Below are 24,443 nucleotides of genomic sequence, written 5' to 3'. Positions count from 1 at the left end.
CAGCCACAAGCATGTGTATAAGCCAAAACTTACCAAATCTCACAATTTAAATACATTCAGTCCGCCTACCTCAGTAAATGTGCTTTTTCAAGGCACACACGAGAGGGCCGAAAGGGACGCAAGGTTCCGGAAGTGCTCAGGCGGAGGGCAGTGCTCTCACCCTGGCTGCCCACTAAAATCACCTTAAGTCCGAATGCCCCAGACCAATGAAATTAGAATCAATCTCTCTCTCTCTCTCTCTCTCTCTTTCTCTCTCTCTCTCTTTCTCTGAAATCAATAAAAATAAATTTTTTAAATATATTTTTTATTGATTTCAGAGAGGAAGGGAGAGGGAGAGAGAGAGATAGAAACATCAATGATCGAGCCTGCAACCCTGGCATGTGCCCTTGACCGGAATCAAACTGGGGACCCTTCAGTCCGCAGGCTGACACTCTATCCACTGAGCCACACCGGCTAGGGCAATAAAAATAAATTTGAAAAAAAATTAGAATATCTGGGGTGGAATCACCCAGACACCATACCCTTTAAAGCTCCTCAGGAAATCCCAGGTGAGCCAAGGTAGAGCACTGTGAGAAATACACAGGGCATAATAGTGTGTGAGGAATAAAGGTAAAAGGACATGTGCAGACACAAGCATTGGGGCAATGCAAGCCGTGGAAGGGTGGCCCAAGGTGAAGTCAGATCTAGGGTGAGGAGGAATGCACAGGGTCAGAATAAATCTATGAATGTAGCATGTGTTGTAAATTGGACCTTCACTCTGTCTACCTCAGGGTCTATGTATATCTTGAAAAGACAGTGGGCAGAACACCCCTCCTCCCATCCCCATCTCTTTCTCGTCGGGGCTCACCTGATAGAGTTGGTCGTTCCTCCACAGAGCTTGAGTGTCAGCAGCTAGGAGAGCCAGGAAAATGAGACTCATCTAGATCTGGCTATGTGATTGCTAATTCTTTTCTTTTGGGGGAATCCTTGTCTATAAAATGCCCACGCTCATTAAACTGTCCTGAAGTCTGTTAAATTACTCTTACTCGGAGAACAAGAGGAGAGTTCCACCTATGACGGGCAGGATAGGCATAAAGAATACAAGAGAGTAAGTGGTCTCAGTTCTTCCTCTAAACCGGAGGCTCTCCGAATTGGGGTTGTTTCAGAATCACCTGCGGACTGCATGCCTGGCATGGGGTCCACGGGTCTATATTCTTTTTTAAAAAAATGTTTTTATTGATTTCAGAGGGAAAGGGAGTGGGAGAGAGAGAGAAACATCAATGATGAGAGATACTCATTTTGATCAGCTGCCTCCTGTAGATCAAGCCCACAACGCAGGCATGTGCCCTTGACAGGAATCAAACCCAGGACCCTTCGGTCCACAGGCCATGCTCTATCCACTGAGCCAAACCAACTAGGGCTGAAGAGGACATCTATTGAAAACATCCTAGCCCTGGCTGGTTTGGCTCAGTGGATGGCGCATCGGCCTGCAGACTGAAGGGTCCTGGGTTCAGTTCCGGTCAAGGGCACGTACCTAGGTTGTAGACTCAATCCCTGGCCCTGGTCAGTACACGTGCAGGAGGCAACCAATCGATATGTCTCTCTCACACTGATGTTTCTCTCTCTGTCTCTCCCCCTCTCTAAATATCAATGGGAAATATCCTCAGGTGAGGATTAACAACCACAACAAAAAAGAAAACATCCTAAACCCCCACCCAGTCTCAAGCTCCAGTTTTGCAACTGAGTGGAGAGGGATGATGTGTTTTAATTGATGAAGGGTTTCTGCTGCCAGTTTATCCTGCATGTAGGTAAGGGCAGGGCAGGTTCTGGGGGAGGAAGATAAGTGGTTCTGAGGGGCCTGGGCTGAGACCTCCTCACAGCTAGTGGCTTCACAGAGCTCATAACACCGAGGCCAGTCCCTCAGCAGAACAGGGACGTTCCCACACACATGAAGTGAGTCCCAGGGCCCTTGATGTCTCTGCCATCTACCCTCATGATGTCATGGAAACTTGTGTGTGGCTGGGTCTCTGAACCAGCAGCTGGCTCAGCTGTGGTGAGGGAGCCAAAGCTCAGGAAGTGCTGTGCTGGGGCTGCCTGGAGGCAGCAAGTAGCCGGGGAGCATGGTGGGCAGACCCTGCCCCCAGGAGCCCACCAGGTCAGAAGCACCATGAGCCAAGTTGTAATGAGAGATTGCCCATCACCCGGTTCATGGGGGCCAGAGGCAGGGAAGCGATGGAGAACACACGTGGGCAGGGAGGGCAAGGACCCTGCCAAGTCAGGTCAGCTCCTAGGCCTGGCCCCGGAGCTTTGAAAAGTGCAGGAGCCTGCCACATGCAAGAAGACATCTTTATTGGCTGAGCAGGAAGAGAAGGGATGGTCGGCAGCTGGTGCTCCATCAGTCTCAGGTTCACCTGCTCCGAGGCCAGCTCTCACCAAGGTGACTGTACTGAGCATTGTTCCGGTCTCTGAGGGGCTAAGAGAGGAAAAGGGGCAGGGGCAGGGCTCCCCCAGGGGGCCCCAGTCGGTGGCTGAGAGCTGGTGCCTGGCCTTTCCAGACCCCACCCCCAGTAAACTCCCTACTAGGACCCTTCATACACGCACGTAACCCCTAGTGTCAGCTTCTGCATCACCACTCCCCCTCCTCCCATCCCATCTCTCTCACCAGGGCTCACCTGGTAGAGCTGGTCGTTCCTCAGTAGAGCTTGAGTGTCAGCAGCTAGAAGAGCCAGGAAAGCGTATTAGAAAGGGCCTGGGGGAGGAGATGTGAGACCCTATGGACACTGCTGGGGAACTGCAGGCAGTCACAGCCTCGGAAGTCTGCGTGAGCAACGTGGGCACCCACGTCCTTCAATAACCAGCTGTAAAAATCCTTAGGAGAGTGATTCCCAGGTGAGTCACAACCCACTCCAGCCCCAGTGCTTAGCAGGTGCACACCCACAACACACACACACACACTCTCTGTCCCTCCCACTTACCCCTGGAAAGCCTTCCAGTCTCGTGTCCAGCAAAGCAATAGACTCCCAAAGCAAGGAGCAGGGTGGCGAGGACATCAGTGACAATGATGCCGGCCAGGGTGGTGGGGTCCAGCTCCACGCAATTCTGGCACACTGCGGGGAGGGGCAAGAGGAGAGGTTGGGGCCCTTTCAAGACCAGGAAGCCATCTCTGCCTCCTGGGGCAGCCCCAGGCTCTCTCCAGTCAAGCCCTGAACTTAAGATCCTTGGAGAAAGGCCTTCTGGTAGCCTTGCTATATCCACCTCTACTCTTCCTCCCAACGCATCCCTGAGGAGGGCCCACAAGTAGTCTCAGCTTTATAGTAAATTAAACAAGGCAAAGGCCAAACTGCTCTCCCAACAAAGCCCTTACTGCTGGGGTCACAAGGCTCCTACTGCTCTTTCTTCCTTAGTTAAGTTCTCTCCAGCTCTGAGGGCCTGAGAATCTGGCTAATACCATCATAAGAGGAACCCCAGTTTGTTTAGAAAACAGATTGGTCCACCACAGTCCACAGCTAGAAAGGTCTCACATCCAGAGGCCCCATCCATGCCAACCCAAAGACTCAGGAGGCACGTACTTCTATAATATACTTGCAGGATATATGAGATGCCTTTTTCCTGCGCCCCACTGCACTTGTACACTCCCCGAGGGTCCAGGACACGTTTTCCCAAGTCCATAGTTTGATTGTCCAGTAACAGGTTCCCCATCGTTCCCTCTAGCCGCGTGATGTTGCTGGTGCAATTCAAAAACACTTTGTCCTCAAGTTCCTCCACGAATTTCTGGAAGGGGCTCACTAAGGGGAAAAAAATACTGTGATTGGAGCCTCCTCTTTGATCTGCCCCAGACCCCTTGTTCTGCTGAGGCTCATACTTAAGAAAGACCACTTTTGCCGAAACTGGTTTGGCTCAGTGGATAGAGCGTCGGCCTGCGGACTGAAAGGTCCCAGGTTCGATTCCGGTCAAGGGCATGTACCTTGGTTGTGGGCACATCCCCAGTGGGAGGTGTGCAGGAGGCAGCTGATCGATGTTTCTCTCTCATCGATGTTCCTAGCTCTCTATCCCTCTCCCTTCCTCTCTGTGAAATATCAATAAAATATATTTAAAAAAAAAAAAAAAGAAAGAAAGACCACTTTTCAAGTCTAGTTTATGGTTTCTTGCCGAGAGAAGTCACAAGAGAAAGGCTTCAGGAGGCTGCCTGTGAACCTCAGGAGCCAGGAAGGACACAGGATGTGGTCCACGCCAAGGGTAGGCCCCGATGGACAAAGAGCAAAGGAGGAACCATAGAAATGGGTTTATCTAAGGGCCTTCCTGGAAATGAATCCAGACCACTGATTCGAAATAGGAGGGGAGCAGACTGACGAATCTCAGAGGGAAGGGGCGTGGGGGGAGAGATTTACAAAGAACACATATGCATCACCTACGGATACAGACAATAGCATGGTGAAGGCCTAGGGAGGGATGTAACATCTGCAATACTTTCCACAATAGCAATCAATTCCAAAATAAGATAAAGAGAAGCAGGAGGGAGTAGAGCCCGCGAAAGCACCAAGAGGCATGAACAGGCAGAGGCTCCTTGCTTGGAGACGTCTGCCTTTTCCCTCTCAGAAAACTTCCACTTCTGCTTCCCAGCTCACCTACAACACTCCCCCTTCAGCTTCTCTCCCTTTTCCTCATCCCAACAACAGTGAGAGAGATGGTGGGGGGTGAGAGAAGCTGGTATGAATTACCAGCCCCGTGGTCCAGCAGGGAACCCAGGGCGAATCCCATGTAGAGTTTTAGTTGTTCTGCCCTTGCTGAAGGGGAGAAGGACAAAAAGGGAAATGGAGCAAATCTCTTCTCGGGGCTCCACACAAGGCAAGTCCTGTAGGGAGCTAGGGCTGGGGGCATGCATAGCACCTTCTAGACCCACTTCGTGGCTTGGCGAGAGCAGCTCGCAGTCCACAGAGGCACTGGCATCTGTCCCTCCAATCCCAGAGAACGTGGGTGCTACCTTCTCCCTGAGGGTACACTCAGTTACCAGTTTGGATACAAGAGCACCGTCCAGAAAACCCCAGTGCCTCCAAAGCAGGTCAAGAATATATGTGTGTACTTAGGGAGAGAGGTACATCAGGGTCTTCATATCCCACACACATGCCTTCTTGGTGATGTTTCCACCGAAAATGCTGGGTGTCCCAAAGCACCTAACTCCTTGGGTCACCATTCATCTCAGTTCCCCTGGGACTGAAGGGGTTCCTGGGACAGGAACCAGGCCAACAGAGATGAGTTGGTCGCTCTTTTTCCCCAAATCTGCCCTCCCTTCTGCTCAGCCTAAAGTGAGCATCTCTCCTGTGTGCTGAACCAGGAGAGGCCTGGATCCCAGGGGCCATCTACCCTAGAGGAACAGTGCTGCCATTGTCAGCCCTCGCCTCAGGCACACACACCCCATTTTCTACAGATTTCTGGCCTGGGGCCTTCGGAGAAACACTCAGGGCCAAGATGAACCCTTCACTGGAGCCGGTCAAAGCCAGGAGCCCATTTCTCAGACCCAGCGCTCTACCCCAGCACTCCCTCCTGGACAGCCCTGCCGAATGACAGAGCCAGCGCCCAGGACTTCCAATTCCAAGCAGGCCTCGCTCCAAGTGGCAATGTCCCTCTTGGTCTCTTCTCCCAGGTGCTGCCACGCCGCTGGAGAAGCCTTACCGTGGGAGAGAAGGGTGGCCAGCGTCAGGCCAGCCAGAAACCTGCTGCGCTCCATCTTCCAACAGAATCCACGCAGGAGCTAGAACCGGTCACAGGGCTGCTGGCTGCTGGGAGAGCGGCCTCCCCAGCTGACTCGCAGACCGGACAGAAGGGAGGGTGAGGAGGCACCAGAAGGCCTGTTTCTCTGCTCTCTGCCTCAAGGATGGGGGATTGTGGGGTGCGCCGCTTCCGGTGGGTAGGAAGGAAGCAGGTGCGAGTTGCTCTCTCTGAACAGGAAGCGTAGGGGTGGAGTGAAAGGGGGAGCAGAGAATGTGGAGAAGGTTGCCTGATTTCTGGGAGGTAGAAGGAGATTGAGGCTGGTCCTTTCCTGGGTCACTGATGAAAAACAAGAACTTGAGAGTTCCTGTGAACAACAAAACTGCATGTATGCACTACCTAAAACTGCCACCTCTCAAAACGAGGAGAGCTGTACGCCCCTCCCGCCCCGCTAAGTTCCCCCACGCCTGGTCTTTCGATGGACCCTGCCGAGGTCTTCTCTGAGCAGCTTGGGACAGCAAACCGAGTGTTCTTACCAGCAGGAGGGTGGGCTTCGGAGCCCCCACCAGAGACTCGAATCCCAGCTCCAAAACTGCCTCCCGCTGGGCCGGGCCAGTCGTGGAATTTTCAGAGTCTAATGACCTCGGTACCACAATAAGGCTTGGTTTGGCTCCCTGCTTCTTTTTATTTTTAGTTTCAAGTGGCATTCAATGCTGTACCAGCTGCAGGTGCACAGAAGAGTGGCTAGATGTGTATATAACTTACCAAGTGACCCTACCCTGGTATGCCTTGCACCCACCTGGCACAGTTACTACACAGCTATTGCAATAGTATTGATTATATTCCCTATGCTGTACTTTACATCCCTGTGACTATTTTGTAACTACCAACTTGTACTTCTTTAAAAATATATTTTTATTGATTACAGAGAGGAAGGGAGAGGGGGAGAGAGATAGAAACATCAATGATGAGAGAAAATATTTGATCAGCTGCCTCCTGCACACCCCACACTGGGAATCAAGCCCTCAACCCGGGCATGTGCCCAGACCAGGAATTGAACCATGACCTCCTGGTTCATAGGTCGACGCTTAACCACTGAGCCATGAGAGCCGGGCTCAATTTGTACTTCTTAATCCCTGTACCTATCTCGTCCAGCCTCCCAACCCCTCTCCCATCTGACAATCATCAGTTTACTTCTGTATCTATGAGTTTGTTTATTCTACTTTTTTATTGATTTTAGAAAGGGAGGAGGGTAGAGAGTGAGAGAGAGAGAGGAAGAGAGAGAGAGAGAAACATCAATATGAGAGAGATACATCATCAGTTGCCTCCCATATGCACCCTGACCAGGGATCAAACCCACAGCCTAGGTATGTGTTCTGACCGGGAATCGAACCCGAAGCCTTCCAGTGCAAGGACAACGCTCCAACCAACTGTGGCTCGCTGGTCAGGCCTGTGTATTCTGCTTTTGAGATTCCACATATAAGTGAAACCATGTGGCCCTGGTCCTCCTCAGTCTGACTCACTGCACCCAGAACAGTACCCTCGAGGTCCATCCATGTTATAAATAGTAAGATTTCATTCTTTTTTGTGGTAAGCAGTTATTGCCATCTTATTCGTTGTTTTCTGACTGCTTTTGTAGTTCTCTGTTCCTTTCCTATTCTCTTGCTCCCTTCTCTTGTATTTTTTTATCTTTATTGTTGAAAGTATTACATATGTCCCCATTTCCCCCCCGTTGACCTCTTCTAGTCCACCCCTGGAGTCTTGCATGTTGTTGACTTTCTGTAGTGTTGTATCTGGATTCTTACCTCTTGTTTCCTGTGTATCTCTTGTAGATTTTTCAGTTTATGGTTTCCATGTGTTTCATACATACCAAGCCATGCTTACAGCAGTCCATGTTAAGTGGATGGTCACTTAAGTTCAAACACTTTCTAAAATCACTATCATTTTTACTCACCCCCTCCATATTTATGCTGTTATCAGTTTTTCTTTGTGTGTTTGTGTGTATCCTTTAATTTACTGTTGTAATTATACATGATCTTCCCACTTTTTAAAATATTTTTATTTATTTCAGAGAGGAAGGGAGAGAGAGATAGAAACATCGATGATGAGAGAGAATCATTGATCGGCCGCCTCCTGCACGCCCCCTACGGGGGATCAATCCCATAACCTGGGCATGTGCCCTTGACCGGAATCGAACCCAGGACCCTTCAGTCCGCAGGCAGACGCTCTATCCACTGAGCCACAGCGGCCAGGGCTGACCTTCCACTTTTGCCTTTTAATCTTTGTACTTGCTTTAGTGTTGGTCGATCCACTGACTATATTATGTGTTTGTCTCTGTCAGTGAGACATTTTTTCTTTGCAATATTTTCTTATTCGTATTTTTTTATTTTTCCCTACTTCTTTTTAAAGAAGACCCTTTAACATTTCTTGTAATACCGGTTTAGTGGTGATAAACTTCTTCAGCTTTTTCTTATCCGGAAAGTTCTATTATTGTTGTTTAGTTTTTATTTCATAATCATAAACTTAACTCTGCAATCCAACTAGACTTAGAGCGGGTAAGGAAATATGCTACCCAATGAACTGTGGTGAGAGCATGAAGGTTACAGGACATTCCAAGCAGATGGTGTGAAGGGGTGCTCTTCTGAGCTACAGAAAGAATGGTCTAGTAGTTAAGATAAAACACAAGTCATCCCCTAGCTGGTTTGACTCAGTGGATAGAGCATTGGCCTATGGACTGAAGAGTCTGGGGTTCGATTCTGGCTAAGGATACGTGCCTGGGTTGCAGGCTCTGTCCCCCATAGGGGGCATGCAGGAGATAGCCAATCAATGATTCTCTCTCATCATTGATGTTTCTATCTCTCTTTCTCTCTCCCTTCGTCTCTGAAATCAATACAAATATATTTTAAAGAAAACACACAATGCCCTACCGGTTTGGCTCAGTGAGTAGAGCGTCAGCCTGCGGACTGAAGGGTCCCGGGTTCGATTCTGATCAAGGGCACATGCCTGGGTTGTGGGCTCGATCTTTAGTGTGGGGTGTGCAGGAGGCAGCCAATCAATGATTCTCTCTCATCATTGATGTGTTTCTCTCTTCCTCGCCCTTCCTCTCTGAAATCAATAAAGAAATATATTTTTTAAAAAAGAAAACACACAAGTCAAATTTATTAAAGTTGTCCACAGTCAGCAATGGTAATCGTCTTACTGGTCTTGCCATTCCTAAAGCACTCATGGCTGCCACAATATCCATGCTGACCAAAGACCACATGGTGGCCATCCACCCACTCCGGCTTGGCAGTGCAGAGGAAAACTGGGCACCGTTTGTGTTGGGTCCAGCATTTGCCATGGGCAAGATGCCAGGACCCATATGCCTCAGGATGAAGTTCTCATCCTCAAATTTCTCCCCATGGATGGACTTGCCGCCTGTGCCATCATGGCGTGTGAGGCCACCACCTGGCACATAAATCCTGGAATAATTCTGTGCAAGCAGGAACTTTATAACCAGATCCTTTCTCCCCAGTGCTCAGAGCACGAGAGTTCTCTGCTGTCTTTGGAACTTTGTCTTCAAATAGCTCGAAGGAGATGTGGCCCAAGGGCTCCCACTCACAGTGATGTCGAAAGACACAGTGGGGTTCCCATGGCTGCCACGAGTGGCTCCGGGTCAGCGGAGTTTATAAGGCCGGCAGAAGTTCTGTATCTGAACTTTGATTCTAAATAATAACCTTGCTGGGCAGATCCTTGCTTTTCATCACTTTGAATATTTCTTGCCAATCCCTCTGCCTGCGAAGTTTCTGTTGAGAAATCAGCTGGCAGTCTTATGGGCGCTCCCTTGTAGGTAACTAACTGCTTTTCTCTTGCTGTTTTTTAGATTGTCTTTGTCTTTAACCTTTGTCCTTTTAATTATGATGTGTTTTGGTGTGGGCCTCTTTCGGTTCATCTTGTTCGGGACTCTCTGCACTTCATGCACTTGTATGTCTATTTTCTTCCACAGGTTAGGGAAGTTTTTCATCATTATTTTATTTCTTTTCTTTTCTTTTCTTTTCTTTTTTGTTAATGTTCTTCTGAGGATATTCTTTCCATTGATTTTTAGAGAGAGTGGAAGGAAGAGGGAGAGGCAGAGAGAGAGAAATATCAATGTGAAAGAGACACATCAATTGATTGCCTCCTGCATATGCCCCAACTAAGGCCGGGGATCAGGCCTACAAACGAGGTACATGCCCTTGACCAAAATTGAACCCGAAACCTTCAGTGTGCGGGCCAATGTTCAAACCACTGAGCAAAACAGGCTATAGCCATCATTATTTCTTAAATAGGTTTTTAATCCCTTTCTCTTTCTCTTCTTCTTCTGCTACCCCTATGATGTGAATGTTGTTACACTTTATGTTGTCCCAGAGGTCCCTTAAACTATTTCCTTTTTTTTCCTTTTTGCTGTTCTGATTGGGTGTTTTCCACTGCCTTTTTTATTTTAATAAGTTTTTATTGATTTTTTTTTTTTTCAGAGAGAGGAAGGGAGAGGGAGAGAGTCATAGAAGCATAGATGAGAGAGAAACATGGACTGGCTTCCTCCTGCACGCTCCCTACTAAGGATCAAACCCTCAACTTGGGCATGACCAGGAATCAAACCAGTGACCTCTTGATACATGGGACAATGCTCAACCAACTAAGACATATCAGCCGGGCTCTGCTACCTTATCTTCCAAATCATTGATTCAATTATCTATTTCCTCTAATCTGCTGTTGATGTGAAAGGGCCGGGAGAGACCGACTCCATGTTCCCTTTGTTCCATATCTTCCACCTCGTGGAGTCAGGTTCCCACCCTAGAACCTCTCCAAGAGCCCAACCCAGACTTTTGAATTAGCCAATAGAAATGCAAGGGGAAGGTAAGCCGCACCCTGCCCCCATGTGCAACCTGATCCCGACCAATCAGCGGAGGCCACACTACCTCACCCCTCCTACCTCTCCCAGGCCCCCTATAAATCAGTGCGTTTGGGGGCTGACTGACTCTCTCTCTCTCCACCTCGCCGCTGCGCCGGTGGGTATGTGTGTGGGACTGAGCTCGAGCTAGCTCGATTAAAAGGCTCTTTGCTTTTGCATTGGACTCGGCTCCCTCGTGGTCTTTGGGAATCACGAAATCTGGGCATAACAGATGTACTCTAATGTATTCTTCATTTGCAATAAGGATTTGAACAAAAATGTTTGCATGATACTGGACACATCATATGTGTTCGGTAAGAACTAGTTATTAATAACAATATGATTGACTTGTAGACAGAGCTGAGCCTTCCCAGAAGACAAATGTACTTCCTGCCCCTCCCCCTCCCATGGCCTATGGGGCTCTGAAACTACACTGTAGTCGTTGAACTATAACTTACCTGAGGGCAGAGATCATGCATATCTCACTCATTTCTGCGTTTCCAGTACCTGGCTTGTGCCTGGCACATGACGAGAGTTCCATCCATTTTTATTGGCTCCCTGACTGACTGGCTGAGAGAGATAGGGCCTGAGATCTCAGAAACTCCACTCAGTCCCTGGTCCTTGGCAATGCATGGCCTGTCTTATTGGAATTGTCCTATTGATTTCCTTCCAAGCAGATATCTCTTTGATGATCTCCTCTCAAAAGGACAGTAAAAAATTCCCGAATGAGGACCCAGAGTGAAGTGGCTCTTGTCAGAGCTCCAGCCCTGAGCACCCAAGAGTTCCCACCTTTATTCGTTAGTTCCAGCAACAACTAGCAACAAGCAACAACTGGCTAAGATACCAGCAACAAAGGGTGTCAGTGATGTTTATCTCCCTCATGAAGACAGGGGCCCAGGCCGTTGACTACCCAGCACCCAAGGCTGTTCTCTGTGCAAGCTAGAGTCTCTGCGATGGGAATCCAGCTCTCTCTCCCTCCATGCCACCTCCCACCCTTCACTCCTTAACGGAAGAGCAAGGACATCTGCACCTGCAGTCTGCTGAGCCGCAGCCAACCACACTTGAAGCTGAGGGCGGAGGCTCTGGGTTCCTGCCTTCTCGCAGGGGCCCCAGCCTGAAGGGTACTGGGTGGAGCCAGGCGAGTTCTGCGCTGGCTGGTTGGCTGCTAGCGGTTGCTCAGTGCTTCTGTGGGAGAAGGACAGAGACCGACATGGAGCAGGGGAAGCGTCTGGCCGGCCTCATCCTGGCAATCTCTCTTCTTCAAGGTAAGGGCGGCTTAGGGGGCCTGGCAGCCTGGAGAGAGACTCAAGGCCACCAGCATGGGACAAGAATATTGGGATCCATGACCTTGAGCCTACCTCAGCTATCACCTTGGAGTTCAGAGAAAGCAGAGTAAAAATAAAGCCTCTTACTATTCTCTGTCAGAGGGAAGCAGTGTCCCATGAGAGAGAGATGGGGTCCTCATTTCCTGAGGGATCATCAGAGAACTTAGCTGTCTAGAGAGAAAACCCGGATGTCACCATCTTAGGTTTGAATGTAGCCCAAAAGGGCACAGGCCAGGAACCTGAAAAGAAAAGGTATGTGTTTTTAAACCAGCGCTGGGGTTAGGAGTAGACCTGTAAAGCACCCACTCAGTTGGTCAGTCCATCAACTGGTCAACCAGTATGGGTGAGGTCCTATTATGTAAGAGACTAGGAAGATATAAATATAAATGAAAACCTTCTGCCCTGCCCTGGCCGGTGTGGTTCAGTTGCTTAGAGCACCATCCCATATACCAAAAGGTGGTGGGTTCAATTCCTAGTCAGGGCACATACCTAGGTTGTGGGGTTCAATCCCCAGTTGGGTCGCACACCAGAGGCAGCTGATCAATCTCTCTATTCTCTCTTTCTTCCTCCTTCCCTCTCTCTCTCTCTCCCTTCTTCTCTGTTAAAAAAAAAAAAATTCTTTCTGCCTAAAGAACTCATAAACTAATTACATGAATAAGTTTCAGTGTTTCCAGATTGAATGTTAGGTACAATAAAAGATGCCTGTATGAATATTCAGTTGTAAATATCCAATGGGAAGTGGATGAACTGGGCCAATGCCTACATTCTGGACTGGAGATGGTTCTCCACACAATGGGGAAAGCTAACCCGTGGAAGTTGTTGGAATCACACAAGTACTATGTTAGATGTGAGGACGAGGGGGCTGAGGATAGAACTGTGAGGATACCAACCTTTAAAGGGTAGTTAGAGAAAAAATATCTCTGGAAAGAGATAAGGGAATGATCAAAGAGCTGGAATAATCAGATGATTCCAATATTATGGAAACTGAAGAAGTAGAAAGTTTCCAAAGGAGAAAGTCACTGACAGTATGAAATTTTAAAGAGTGATCCACTAATATAAGAATATATTTATAAGTTTAAGTTTGTGGGATTTGGCAACGTAAAGGTCATGGATAATTTAGAACCATTCCCTTGGGGTAGTGTGAGTAGAAGCCAAATGGAAATGAGTTGAAGGGAAAGGGCAGATAATAAAGATAAGAAAGCGTAGACTATTCTTTAAAGAAGTTTGGAAGAAAAGGAAGGATAGTTTGAGTGGTAAAGAGGGGAGAAACAGAGTCTAAGAACAAATTTTTTGAGTGTGAAAGAAATTTGAGCACATTTCTAGGCTGAAGGAGAAGATAGTGAGTAGAGGTCCTGGAGTTGATGTTGAAAGGATGGAGTCAAGAGTGGGGTCAATGGCACAGAGGGAAAGGCAACCTTACCCGCTAGACTAGAAGGGAGGAAGTGCAGATGGCTTCAGCTACAGGTAGGCTTGTAGAAGAAAGCTGCAGGAGAAAGGGCCATGACAGCATTTATGTTCTCAACAAACTAAGAGGGAGGCAATGCCACCTGCTGACGCTGAGCTGGGTGGTGATTGAGCGGGTCATGAAGGGGACAGTGAGAGTTTATAATTATTTCTGAGGGGAGTGGAGAAGGATGACACAGGTGGGAGGGCAATGCGTAGAGCCTGTGTGAGGCAGAAAGAGCACCAGGCTGAGCAACAGAAGCCTGCGCTTAGCCCCCAATACGCTGTGTGAACTCGGACAATTCTTGCTCCCATGGGGCTCATTCTCTCAGCACTAACCCAGGAAACTTGACTACATGAGCTCTCATGTCCCAAAAGGAAGCAAGATTCAGATAAGCAAAATTAAAAGATGCTAGCAGTCCGTTAGACCCTCTTTCCTATGGAACATGAGTTAAAAAAAAGGGACCTCTTTGTCCCTCCCATAGTGAGCAGGTGGTTGGGGAGAAGAACTAGTGAGAAATCTGCTTAACTGTTTGTCCTGATTTTTAAATTTGTTCCCATTTATTCATCTATGTATCTATTCAACAAACATAAAGCTCTTATTATGTTCCAGGCACTGTGCTGGGTACTAGTCACAAAGAGTTCAGCCTTCAGCCTTGTGGAACATCCTAAGACAGTTGATTCCTTTCAACTACTTCCATCATACTTCGTTTTTTCTTTTACTTCTTCTTTTTTTAATTATATCTTTATTGATTTCAGAGAGGAAGGGAAAGGAAGAGAAGGATAGAAACATCAATGATGAGAGAGAATCATTGATTGGCTGTCTCCTACACATCTCCTACTGGAGACTGAGCCCGCAACCCGGGCATGTGCCCTGACCGGAAATCGAACTGTGACCTCTTGGTTCATAGGTTGACACTCTTATGAACTGAGCCATGGCATCCAGGCCATCATACTTTTATACATGCCCCATTATTTCCCTCTAGCCATATTACCTCTCTTGTCCTTTTCCAAGTCTGTATCTTTGCTTAGCTATTCTTTCTTTCCAGAATGCCTTTCTCTGTCTGGTGAATTCTTCTCTGTTAAGCTTTTCTGTCACTCACCCTTGGGCAAAATCAATAGATTCTGCAAGTGTACCCCCACATCCTGCATGGTTCAGGGTTCAGGTTCAGGGTTTGGGCTCTGGAGGAGGCCGCACACAAATGAAAGAGACTAGACAAGAAAATATTAATTTGGGAATTGGAGGCCTGGCAGAAGCCCAAGAGAGGACTACCCTTTGCTCTGGCCTTGCGATCCCTTTTATTCAGGTTTTGGGATACACCCATAGCCCTTAGGCAGGCAATTCCAGTAATAGCTCGATGATAGCCCATCAGCAAGGATTTACATAAGACTAAAAGGTGGAAGTTGCTACAGCTACCATTGTCTCATCTAAACAGTGGGTGGTTGGCTCTGACCCTTGCCAGAGCCTCAAGGTTGACCAGCCTTCGGGGTTCCTTGTCTACACCTCTCTGCTAGTGAAGGCAATGGGCAGCTTCCAACAATATTCTATCCCCTTTCATGTGTATTCTTATAAATACTAAATGATAATTTATGCTTTATTACATTAATTACATATGTGCTTATTTTTTTCCATTTCATTGTGGAAAAACTCTTTGGAAACAGCAACTAGTTCTTCTTATCCCCACCCTTTTCTTTCTCACTGCTCAATCATGGCAGGAACATAACAGTGCCCAGTAAATGTTTGGATTGAACTCCTGTGCTAGATCTCTGTAGTAGTTCTACCATACAACTCTACTACTCTAGGTTTTGAGACAGATTTGGGATCTTGAATAGCTAACTCCCATAGGACATCCAGGGTTTCTACAAGAAATAAGTCATCAAAACTGAAGGTTTTAGCAGTCACTCAGCTCTGAAAGGCTTTAGCTCGTGCACACTCACACCTTGCCAGGACCTCAGCTGCTAAAGGGACAGCATTCCAGCCTGTGCAAATGACACCCTTCCCTATGCTGCAATACAATTCTGATGCTAAGAGTGAGAATCAAACCCCAGGAGTTAAAAGCAGTCACCAACAAGACTGCCCTCACTTTATTTTTTTGTTGTTGTTGTTTTGTTTTGTTGTTGTTAATTCTCATCCAAGGATATTTTTCCATTGATTTTTAGACAGAGTGGAAAAGAGGGAAAAACAGAAACATTGATGTGAGAGAAACACATCAATTGGTTGCTTCCTGCAGGGGCCCTAGGCCCAGGCTGGGCAGGAACCTGTAACCTGGGCAGAAGTACATGCCCTTAACCGGATAGAACCCGGGACCCTCTGGTCTGTAGGCCAACACTCTATCCACTAAGCCAAGCTGGCTAGGGAAAGACTGCCCTCACTTTAAATGCCAAGCACAAGTTCAGGGATCTCCAGGACACCCACACTTCTGGCAAACTGGGTTCCCACCACCCCCTCAGGTCTATCAGTTTGCTATAACAGCTCATAGAACTCAGGAAAACACTATACTTACTATTACAGTTTTATTCTAAAAAATGAAATCAGGACCAGCTACATGAAGAGACACGTAGGATGGGATCTGGGAAGTTCCTGAGCACAGAGCCTCCGTGCCTCTCCTGTGAAATCAGGAGACATCCCCTTCCTGGCACGTTGATATGTTCACCAACCAGGAAGCTCCACTGAGTTTTTCTTGGGGTTTCATTACATAGGCATGACTAATTGAAAAATTGGCCAGGGACTAAACTCAATCTCCAGTGCCCCACCCCTCCTAGAGCTCAAAGTCTCAATTCTCTAATCACATGGTTGGTCTTAACCAACCCTTTCCTGAATCATCTCATTCATTATACTGGCAAGCTCACCTATGATCCAAGGGCACACCAAGAATAACAAAGCACTCCTTAAATTCCAAGGGTTTAGAAACTTCCTCCCAGGAATTCATGACAGCGACCTGATAAATTCTTCATTACACAACACCCTGGATTCAATTTGGTGGCTCAGGTTAACAATCCATGGACATAGGTATAGATATTTTACTCTTATGGATTAGCATCTCTCTTCATTCTGGCCTCAAATGACCACCTAAATGATACCACAGGGCATCTGAATAACTCCATGCCCAGCTGACCCTCTGTCTCTCTTCTGTCCCTACAGGTACAATTGCCCAGTTGAAACAAGGTAGGGGAATGGCTTCTTTCTCTGCTGAAACTCTGAGGAAATTCATGGAAATATGCCTTCCTAAAACAGTAGTTCTGGATGAGATAATGAGTGATAAGTATCAAACTTCTCCATTGTCAACCAAATCAGTGGCCAGTCATGACCAGCAATTAATTGTCTGATTCTTGGAGAAGGTAGGCAACTCAAAATTTTACCCATGAACCAACGGCATAGACATCATCTGGGAGAGCTGCAGAGTCTCAGCCCTCCCCAGAACTACTCACTTAGAACCGAAGTTCTAACTAGATCCCCATGTGCTTCATGTACATATTTATGTTTGAGAAGACTGCGGTAACATGGTTGTCTTCTGTACCCTGGGTGGAAAGAATGTCAGAGGCAAGATCTTTAACAGACCATGGCTTTTCCTTTTTCAGGAAACCATTTGGTAACAGTGAATGACAATCAAGAAGATGGTTCAGTACTTCTGACTTGTAACTTGGAAGGCAAAGATATCAAGTGGTTTAAAGATGGGAAGGAAATAACTACTACAAATGAAAAAACATGGAACCTGGGAAGTAGTTTGAAGGACCCTCAAGGGACATATTGGTGTCGAGGATCAGCGAACAATTCACAATCACTCCAAGTGTATTATAGAAGTATGTGACACCCCACCCCTTTTGGTTTGCTTGCTGTGAAATTAAGCTGTGCTTACTGTTGGTGATTTCCTGTATGGAATGAGTGAAAAATAGATGCTGAAGAGTGATAAAATGGATGCTAAACATCCAGTTCTCTTCATCTAAGCTTGCCTCTCGTTGAAAATAACAAGACAGTTCCCCCAGCTTCTTTTTTTTTAATATATTTTTATTGATTTTAAAGAGGAAGGGAGCAGGAGAGACAGAAACATAAATGAGGGAAAATGATTGATCGACTGCCTCCTGCATGCCCCCACAACCCAGGCATGTGCCCTTGACCAGAATTGAACCAGGGATGCTTCAGTCTGCAGGTTGACGTTCTGTTCACTGAGCCAAACCAGCTAGGGCTCCACCAGCTTCTTGGTAAAACATAGCCAGTCCCCAAAGACTGGTTTACCTTTGTGTGGGCCCCCTGGATTGGAGCAGTTAGTAATTTATATAAACTAAGTTAGGGTGGGTAGGGGAGACAAGAGATGACAAGGTGAGCAGCAATAAGATGTAGAAGGCAACTGAGCATGGAGAAGGGGATCTGGTCTTTCTTCTGTTCCACATAGTTCCTGGCAATAAGACTATGTGGGCTTCTCCAGGACTTTGGGAAGAGAGAGGAACATCAAGAAACATTGCATTCTTAGTCCAAGGATCTTCCCAGGCCATTCCCTTGCCATACAACCCACAGAGGGAGCAGTCTGTTGCCCTAGCTAGACAAAGGCATTATTGTTGGTAGACAGGAGCAAAAGATCCAGAAAAACAACTTTCACACCCTGAAGTAGACTCATCTCTCCTTTCCTCACAGTGTGTCAGAACTGCATTGAGCTGAATGCATCCACTGTGTCTGGCTTTGTCTTTGCCGAGATCTTCAGCATTTTCTTCCTTGCTGTTGGGGTGTACTTCATTGCTGGACAGGATGGGGTTCACCAATCAAGAGGTAAAAGAATGTTCTTAGATGAGATATGAGACCACTGGGGCCCTCAGCTTTCTTCCAACCAAAATAGCCCCAGAGAAGAGCCTGTGTTGGTTAGTACCTGCTGGTGAGGCTCTCTCTGTGGCAGGAGAAGGGACACCTAGTGTTTTCACAGCATATTTACCTGTCTCAAGATCCAACTCCCCCTGATTCATCCTCTGTAGTTTTTTAAAAAGTCTTTATTGAATTAAAACCTACATATAGAAAAGTGCATGAGTCACAAGCAAACAGTTCAATAATATTTAATAAAGTAAGCACACCCATGAATCCAGCACCCAGTTTAAGAAAGAATATTACCAACATCTTAGAAGTCCCCCTTATGGTCACTTCCAGACTCTCCCTATCCCCAAAAGTGAGCACTATGCAGACTTACAACATTGATTAATTTTGTCTGTTTTTGTGCCTTATGTAAATGGACTCATACAGTAAGTACTACGATGTGTGACTTCTTTTGCTCAATAATGTGCTTGTGATATCCACTCACATTCATATATATATATATATATACTAGAGGCCCGGTGCACAAAAATTCGTGCACTGGGTGGGGGGGGGGCATCCCTCAGCCCGGCCTGCCCCCTCTGCAGGAGGCTACTGGGCTGAGCAGGGAAAGGCACCACCCCCATCACCCCACTGCTGCTGCCATTGCCAGACACGGCGGCTGCAAGGCCTGAGCCCCGGGCCTCACAGCCACTGTGGCTTTGTCTGGATGGATGTCCAGAAGACGTCCACCCTAATTAGCATAGTGCCCTTTTATTGGTATAGATGTTTTTATTGACTTCAGAGAGGAAGGGAGAGGGAGAGAGAGACAGAAACATCAATGATGAGAGAGAATCATTGATTGGCTGCCTCCTGCACACCCTCCACTGGGGATGGAGCCCACAACCTGGGCATGTGCCCTCACCAAGAATCGAACCGTGACCTTCTGGTTCATAGGTTGATGCTCAACCACTGAGCCACACCAGCTGTGCATCCATTCATATTCTTGTACGTAGGTGTATTTCACTATTCTTATTGCTGTTTAGTATTCCATTGTGTGACTATAACCCAATTTATCATCCTCTCTACCGTGTGTGTGTGTGTGTGTGTGTGTGTGTGTGTGTATGTGTTTTATCTTTTGTGCAGCTTCAGACAAGCAGACCCTGTTGTCCAATGACCAGCTCTACCAGGTAAGGGAATAAGGAATGGCAAACATTGCTACAATTAGTGATGGTTTAACATTTTGAAATGGGGGTGGGGGCAAGTTATTTGGAAGATGCTAGATAGATAAGACACTGCTTAGGACATGCCAGATGATCGCATAGTTATCCCTCTGGGTGGAAAGGGTGAAATAGGAGAACGGTTGAGAGAGGCTGAGGTCAGGATCTAGTGAGCAAAATCAAAGAACACACCGAGAGGGAAAGCCTCCATCTGCTCGTCCTCTTTCTGCCCCCAGGACCACAAAGCACCCATGTCAAAGCCTTGCATGTAAAAAGCACTCAATACATATGCATCTTACTAATTCATGAGGATGGGGGGATTGTGCTTATGACTATGCTGTCCTTTTAAGCCCCTCAAGGATCGGGAAGATGACCAATACAGCCACCTTCAAGGAAACCAACTGAGGAGAAATTGAGCTCAGGACTCCGAGGAGCTGTATCCTACATCATTTCCAAGGCAGTGCCTTCACATTCCCTGCCCTCCCCACTATGCCAAGTCTGTCTCCTTTCCCCAAGCAGCTATGAAGACCAGGGGTGGGGTGCGGGCTGATTGTGGAGGCCCATTTCTAAAAACACAGGGGCTAGTGCTAATTTTCTTGACCTAAAAAATATGAAAGCTGTGTATATCTTTACATCCTTTCAGAAGAGGAGTGCTGAATATTAATTGTATTTCTATATAAATGTTTCTCAGCATCCACACTATTAACATTTTGGTCTACTTGTATACATAAATGCATAACCCATGGACGCAGACAGTGGGGTGGTGAGGGCCTAGGGTGGGGGTGGGGGATTGGGGGGATGGAGGATATACTTGGGGGAAAGAGGGGGACATATGCAATACTTTCAACCATAAGATTTTTAAAAAAACAACAACATTTGGTCTAGGTAATTCTTTGTGGTGAGGGTACTGTCCTGTGCTTTGTAGAGTTTTTAGCAGCCTCCCTGGCCTCTAGTCACCAGAGGTCAGCAGTATCCCCATTTTGACAACCAAAATTATCTCCAGATATTGCAAGTGTCCCCTTAGGGGCAAAATCACTCTTAGTTAAGAACCACTAATCTATATTAGCTTTTCAGTCAATCAATCAGAAGTTCTGATTCAGTCAATCAGATATTTCAATCAGGAAAACAGGGCCCAAGCATTATTTGGTTTTCTGAACCAACTGTAATTTTTAAAAAATATATTTTTATTGATTTCAGAGAGGAAGGGAGAGTGAGAGAGAGATAGAAACATCAATGATGAAAGAGAATCATTGATTGGCTGCCTCCTGCACGCCCCCCACTGGGGATCAAGCCCGCAACCCAGGCATGTGCCCTTGACTGGAATCAAACCCGGGACCCTTGAGTCCACAGGTTGACGCTCTATCCACTGAGCCAAACCACCTAGGGCTGTAATTTTTTTAATCCAGATGTTCTTAAGTGGATAAATTTGATAAAAATTACTAAGAACAGGCGAGGTCACTTAAAATGAGTGCATTTTATAGCAAATTATACCTCAATACAATTATTTTTTAAATGACATTTTTACATTAGTCATTGCAGCATTCATTGTATGAGCAAGAGATTGGAACTAACTGAAATCTCCATCACATCAAATACAACAGAGTTTAAAACGTTTGGGTAAGACTTTAAAATTACTGTTTCACATCAAAATGATAACCACATCATAATTATAACAAAATTACAGAACAACCATCATTCAGAACCACCTAAAGTCTATCTGAACAGAAGTACTATAACTTAGGATATAAAGAAGACACATAGAGTCTGGTAGGAGGGGCGGAGAGGTGGAGCAGGCTGGTCCCACACCCACGTGTGTTGGTTAAAAATGGGGAGGTATATCTCAGCTACAGAACTCCACCCTGAGGAGTGAGGAGTCTCAGCCCCACACCAGGCCCCCCAGCCCAGAGTTCCAGTGCCAGGAAGAAAAGTTCCCATAACTTCTGCCTGTAAAAACTAGCAAGGATTGTGGCTGAATGAGATGGAGTGCTGCTAAAGGGCCCATGCACAGACTTACACAGGCTCACTTGCTCAGAATTCCAGCAGCGGGGCAGCAGCTGTAAAGGCACCGGGGACACGGAGGACTGAAGTGTCTGGCATCAGGGCCAGAGCTGGAGGGGCAGCTTTTCCCCAGACAGAAGTGCTGGCTGAGGCCATTGTTCCTGTGCTGAGCCCTCCCACAACAGAGCAGGCTGGTGAGCACCATATCTGAGACGCCCTCAACCTGGCTAACACTGTTCTCCCTGCCTTGGTGATTCCCTGAAACCCCACCCAACTTTCAGACCCACCCAGGCCCTTTCCAGTGGCTTTTCCATATAAACAGCTTCTGGCTCAGTGTGACCCGTACCTCTTGCTAAGTAGCCCCAGGCCAGTACTAGCAACAGCAAGCCTTGGTTCACAGCTTGGCCTCTCCTGGGCACCTCCAAGCCCAGCATAAATAGCAGCCATCTGCAGATGGCTTTGTGGCTCATGCCAGGAGGCCCCAGGAAGGGTACAAGTAGTGGCTGACCTTGGCATGCACTTGCTGTGTGACTCCAGAGCTAGCGCACCTGATGGACAGCCTCAGAGCTCGCTGAAGCACCAATCAAACACCTCCACAAGTGACACACTCAAGCCTGGACTTGGCAGGTACAGGTACCTGAGCCCTGCACCATGGGGTTGGCCCCTGCATAGCAGATCCTCCACATGGTTCTGGCCAATCCTCCTAGTGGCCAGTACACACAGCCAGCCAGTTCTCACAGCCGATTGGCCTAGGGGCAAATTCCTCCCGTTAACATACCAACAGCAATTAAGGCTCAACTACTACAGGAGGATGCACACAGCCCACACAAGGGTGCACCTGGAGCACCCAGCTCAGGAGACCAGGGAGGCCACACCACTGGACCCTCTAGAACACCTACTACATAACGCCACTCTACCAAGCCCAGGAGATGTAGCAGCTCTACTTAATACATAGAAACAAACACAGGAGTCAGCCAAAAGGTGGAGACAAAGAAACATGTCCCAAATGAAAGAACAGAACAAAACTCCAGAAAAAGAACTGAACAAAATGGAGACAAGCAATCTACCAGATGCAGAGTTCAAAACACTGGTTATAAGGATGTTCAATGAAATTAGGGGAAGAGTAGAGGAACTTAGAACTTCAACAAAGAGATGAGAAACATAAAAACAGAACTAGAAAACATAAAAGAACCAGTCAGAAATGAAAAATACATGAACTGAAATGAAGAATACATTACAGGGAATCAACAGTAGAGTATGTGGAGAAGAGGATCAAATCTGTGATTTGGAAGATTAGTAGCAAAAAACACCCAATCAGAACAGCAAAAAGAAAAAAAAATGAGGACAATGTAAGGAGTGTCTAGGATAACTTCAAGAGTAACCAACATTTGCATGATGGGAGTGCAGGAAAGAAAGAGAGTAAGAAATTGAAAACCTATTTGAAAAAATAATGATGAAAAACTTTCCTAACCTGGTGAAAGAAAAAGACTTACAAGTCCAGAAAGTGCAGAGTCCCAAACAAGATGAATCCACAGAGGCCCACACCAAGACACATAATTAAAATGCAAAAGATTAAAGACAAAGAAAAAAAATCTTAAAAGCAGCAAGAGAAAAGCAGTTAGTTATCTACAAGGGAGCTCCCATAAGACTGTCAGCTGATTTCTCAACAGAAACTTTGCAGACCAGAAGGGATTGGCAAGAAATGTGCAAAGTGATGAAAAGCAAGGACCTACAACCAAGATTATTCTACCCAGCAAAGCTATCATTTAGAATTGAAGGTCAGATAAAGAGCTTCACAGACAAGAAAAAGCTAAAGGAGTTCACCAAACCAGTATTACATGAAATGTTGAAGGATCTTTTTTAAGAAGAAGAAGATCAAAATATGAATAATAAAGTAGCAATAACTATATATGTATCAACAATTACTTTAAATGCAAATGGATTAAGTGCTCCAATTAAAAGACATATGGATAACAAACAAGACCCTTACATATGCTGTCCAAGGGAGACTCACTTCAGATCAAAAGACACAAACGGACTAAAGTAAAGGTATGGAAAAAGATGTTTCATGAAAATGGAAACAAACTGAAAAAAGCTGGGGTAGCAATACTTATACCACAAAATAAACTTTAAAACAAAGCCTATAACTAAAGACAAAGAAGAACTCTGCAATTCCACCCAAAACACTAAATTGAAAAGATATATACATGCATTCCTATGTTCATTGCAGCATTGTTTACAATAGCCAAGGCATGGAAGCAACCTAAGTGCCATCAATAGATGAATGTATAAAGAAGTGGTGCAGCCGAAACCGGTTTGGCTCAGTGGATAGAACGTTGGCCTGCGAACTGAAGGGTCCCGGGTTCGATTCCGGTCAAGGGCATGTACCTTGGTTGCGGGCACATCCCCAGTGGGAGATGTGCAGGAGGCAGCTGATCGATGTTTCTCTCTCATCGATGTTTCTAGCTCTCTATCCCTCTCCCTTCCTCTCTGTAAAATATCAATAAAATATATTTAAAAAATAAAAAATAAAAAATAAAGAAGTGGTGCATATGTACAATGGAATATGATTCAGCCATAAAAAAGAATAAAATCTTGCCATCTGCAACAACATTAATGGATCTAGAGAGTATTGTACTGAGTGAAATAAATCAGACAGAAAGACAAATGCCAGATAATTTCACTTATTTGTGGAATCTAAAAAACAACAACAATATAAACAAACAAGCTGACCTGAAATAGACTCATAAATACAAAGAACATTTTGATGGTTGTCAGATGGGAGGGGGTGGGGAAAAATGTGAAAAAAAGTGAAGGGATTGCCCTAGCCCAATGGTCGGCAAACTCATTAGTCAACAGAGTGGCAAACTGTGGCTCACGAGCCACATGTGGCTCGCGAGCCACAGTTTGCTGACCAGTGCCCTAGCCAGTTTGCTTAGTGGTTAGAATGTCAGCCCACAGACTGAAGGGTCTCAGGTTCGATTCCAATCAAGGGCATGTATCTTGGTTGCAGGCTCAATCCCCAGGCCCAGTCAGGGCGTGTGCAGGAGGCAACCAATTGATGTTTAGGATCTCTGACTCCATGTTTC

At 46.5% G+C, this 24,443-nt stretch overlaps 2 protein-coding genes across 3 annotated transcripts; one reads left to right on the top strand and one right to left on the bottom strand.

The window, feature by feature from the left end:
- Window positions 1–2,312: 2,312 nt before the first annotated feature.
- CD3D (CD3 delta subunit of T-cell receptor complex) lies at window positions 2,313–5,835 on the bottom strand. The gene is made up of 5 exons (XM_080641346.1): window positions 5,650–5,835; window positions 3,549–3,764; window positions 2,955–3,086; window positions 2,652–2,695; window positions 2,313–2,452 (listed from the first exon to the last, which is right to left on the bottom strand). Exons 1-5 carry the CDS (start codon window positions 5,702–5,704, stop codon window positions 2,387–2,389), a joined length of 513 nt encoding a protein of 170 aa, XP_080497472.1. The 5' UTR covers window positions 5,705–5,835; the 3' UTR covers window positions 2,313–2,386.
- Window positions 5,836–11,778: 5,943 nt separating this feature from the next.
- On the top strand, window positions 11,779–20,059 carry CD3G (CD3 gamma subunit of T-cell receptor complex). 2 transcript variants are annotated; one of them, XM_080641271.1, is made up of 7 exons: window positions 11,779–11,859; window positions 16,505–16,528; window positions 16,942–17,163; window positions 17,993–18,124; window positions 19,283–19,326; window positions 19,707–19,792; window positions 19,974–20,058. In XM_080641271.1, the coding sequence occupies exons 1-6, from the start codon at window positions 11,805–11,807 to the stop codon at window positions 19,770–19,772; spliced, it is 543 nt and encodes a 180-aa protein (XP_080497397.1). In that variant the 5' UTR covers window positions 11,779–11,804; the 3' UTR covers window positions 19,773–19,792; window positions 19,974–20,058. The 2 variants fall into 2 exon arrangements, with proteins under 2 accessions (XP_080497397.1, XP_080497396.1); XM_080641270.1 differs by having other exon boundaries at window positions 19,707–20,059.
- Window positions 20,060–24,443: the final 4,384 nt, after the last annotated feature.

This window comes from Plecotus auritus, assembly GCF_963455305.1.
Source record: "Plecotus auritus genome assembly, chromosome: 9".
Classification (NCBI taxonomy): Eukaryota; Metazoa; Chordata; class Mammalia; order Chiroptera; family Vespertilionidae; genus Plecotus; species Plecotus auritus.
This window is presented reverse-complemented; position numbering and strand designations above follow the sequence as displayed.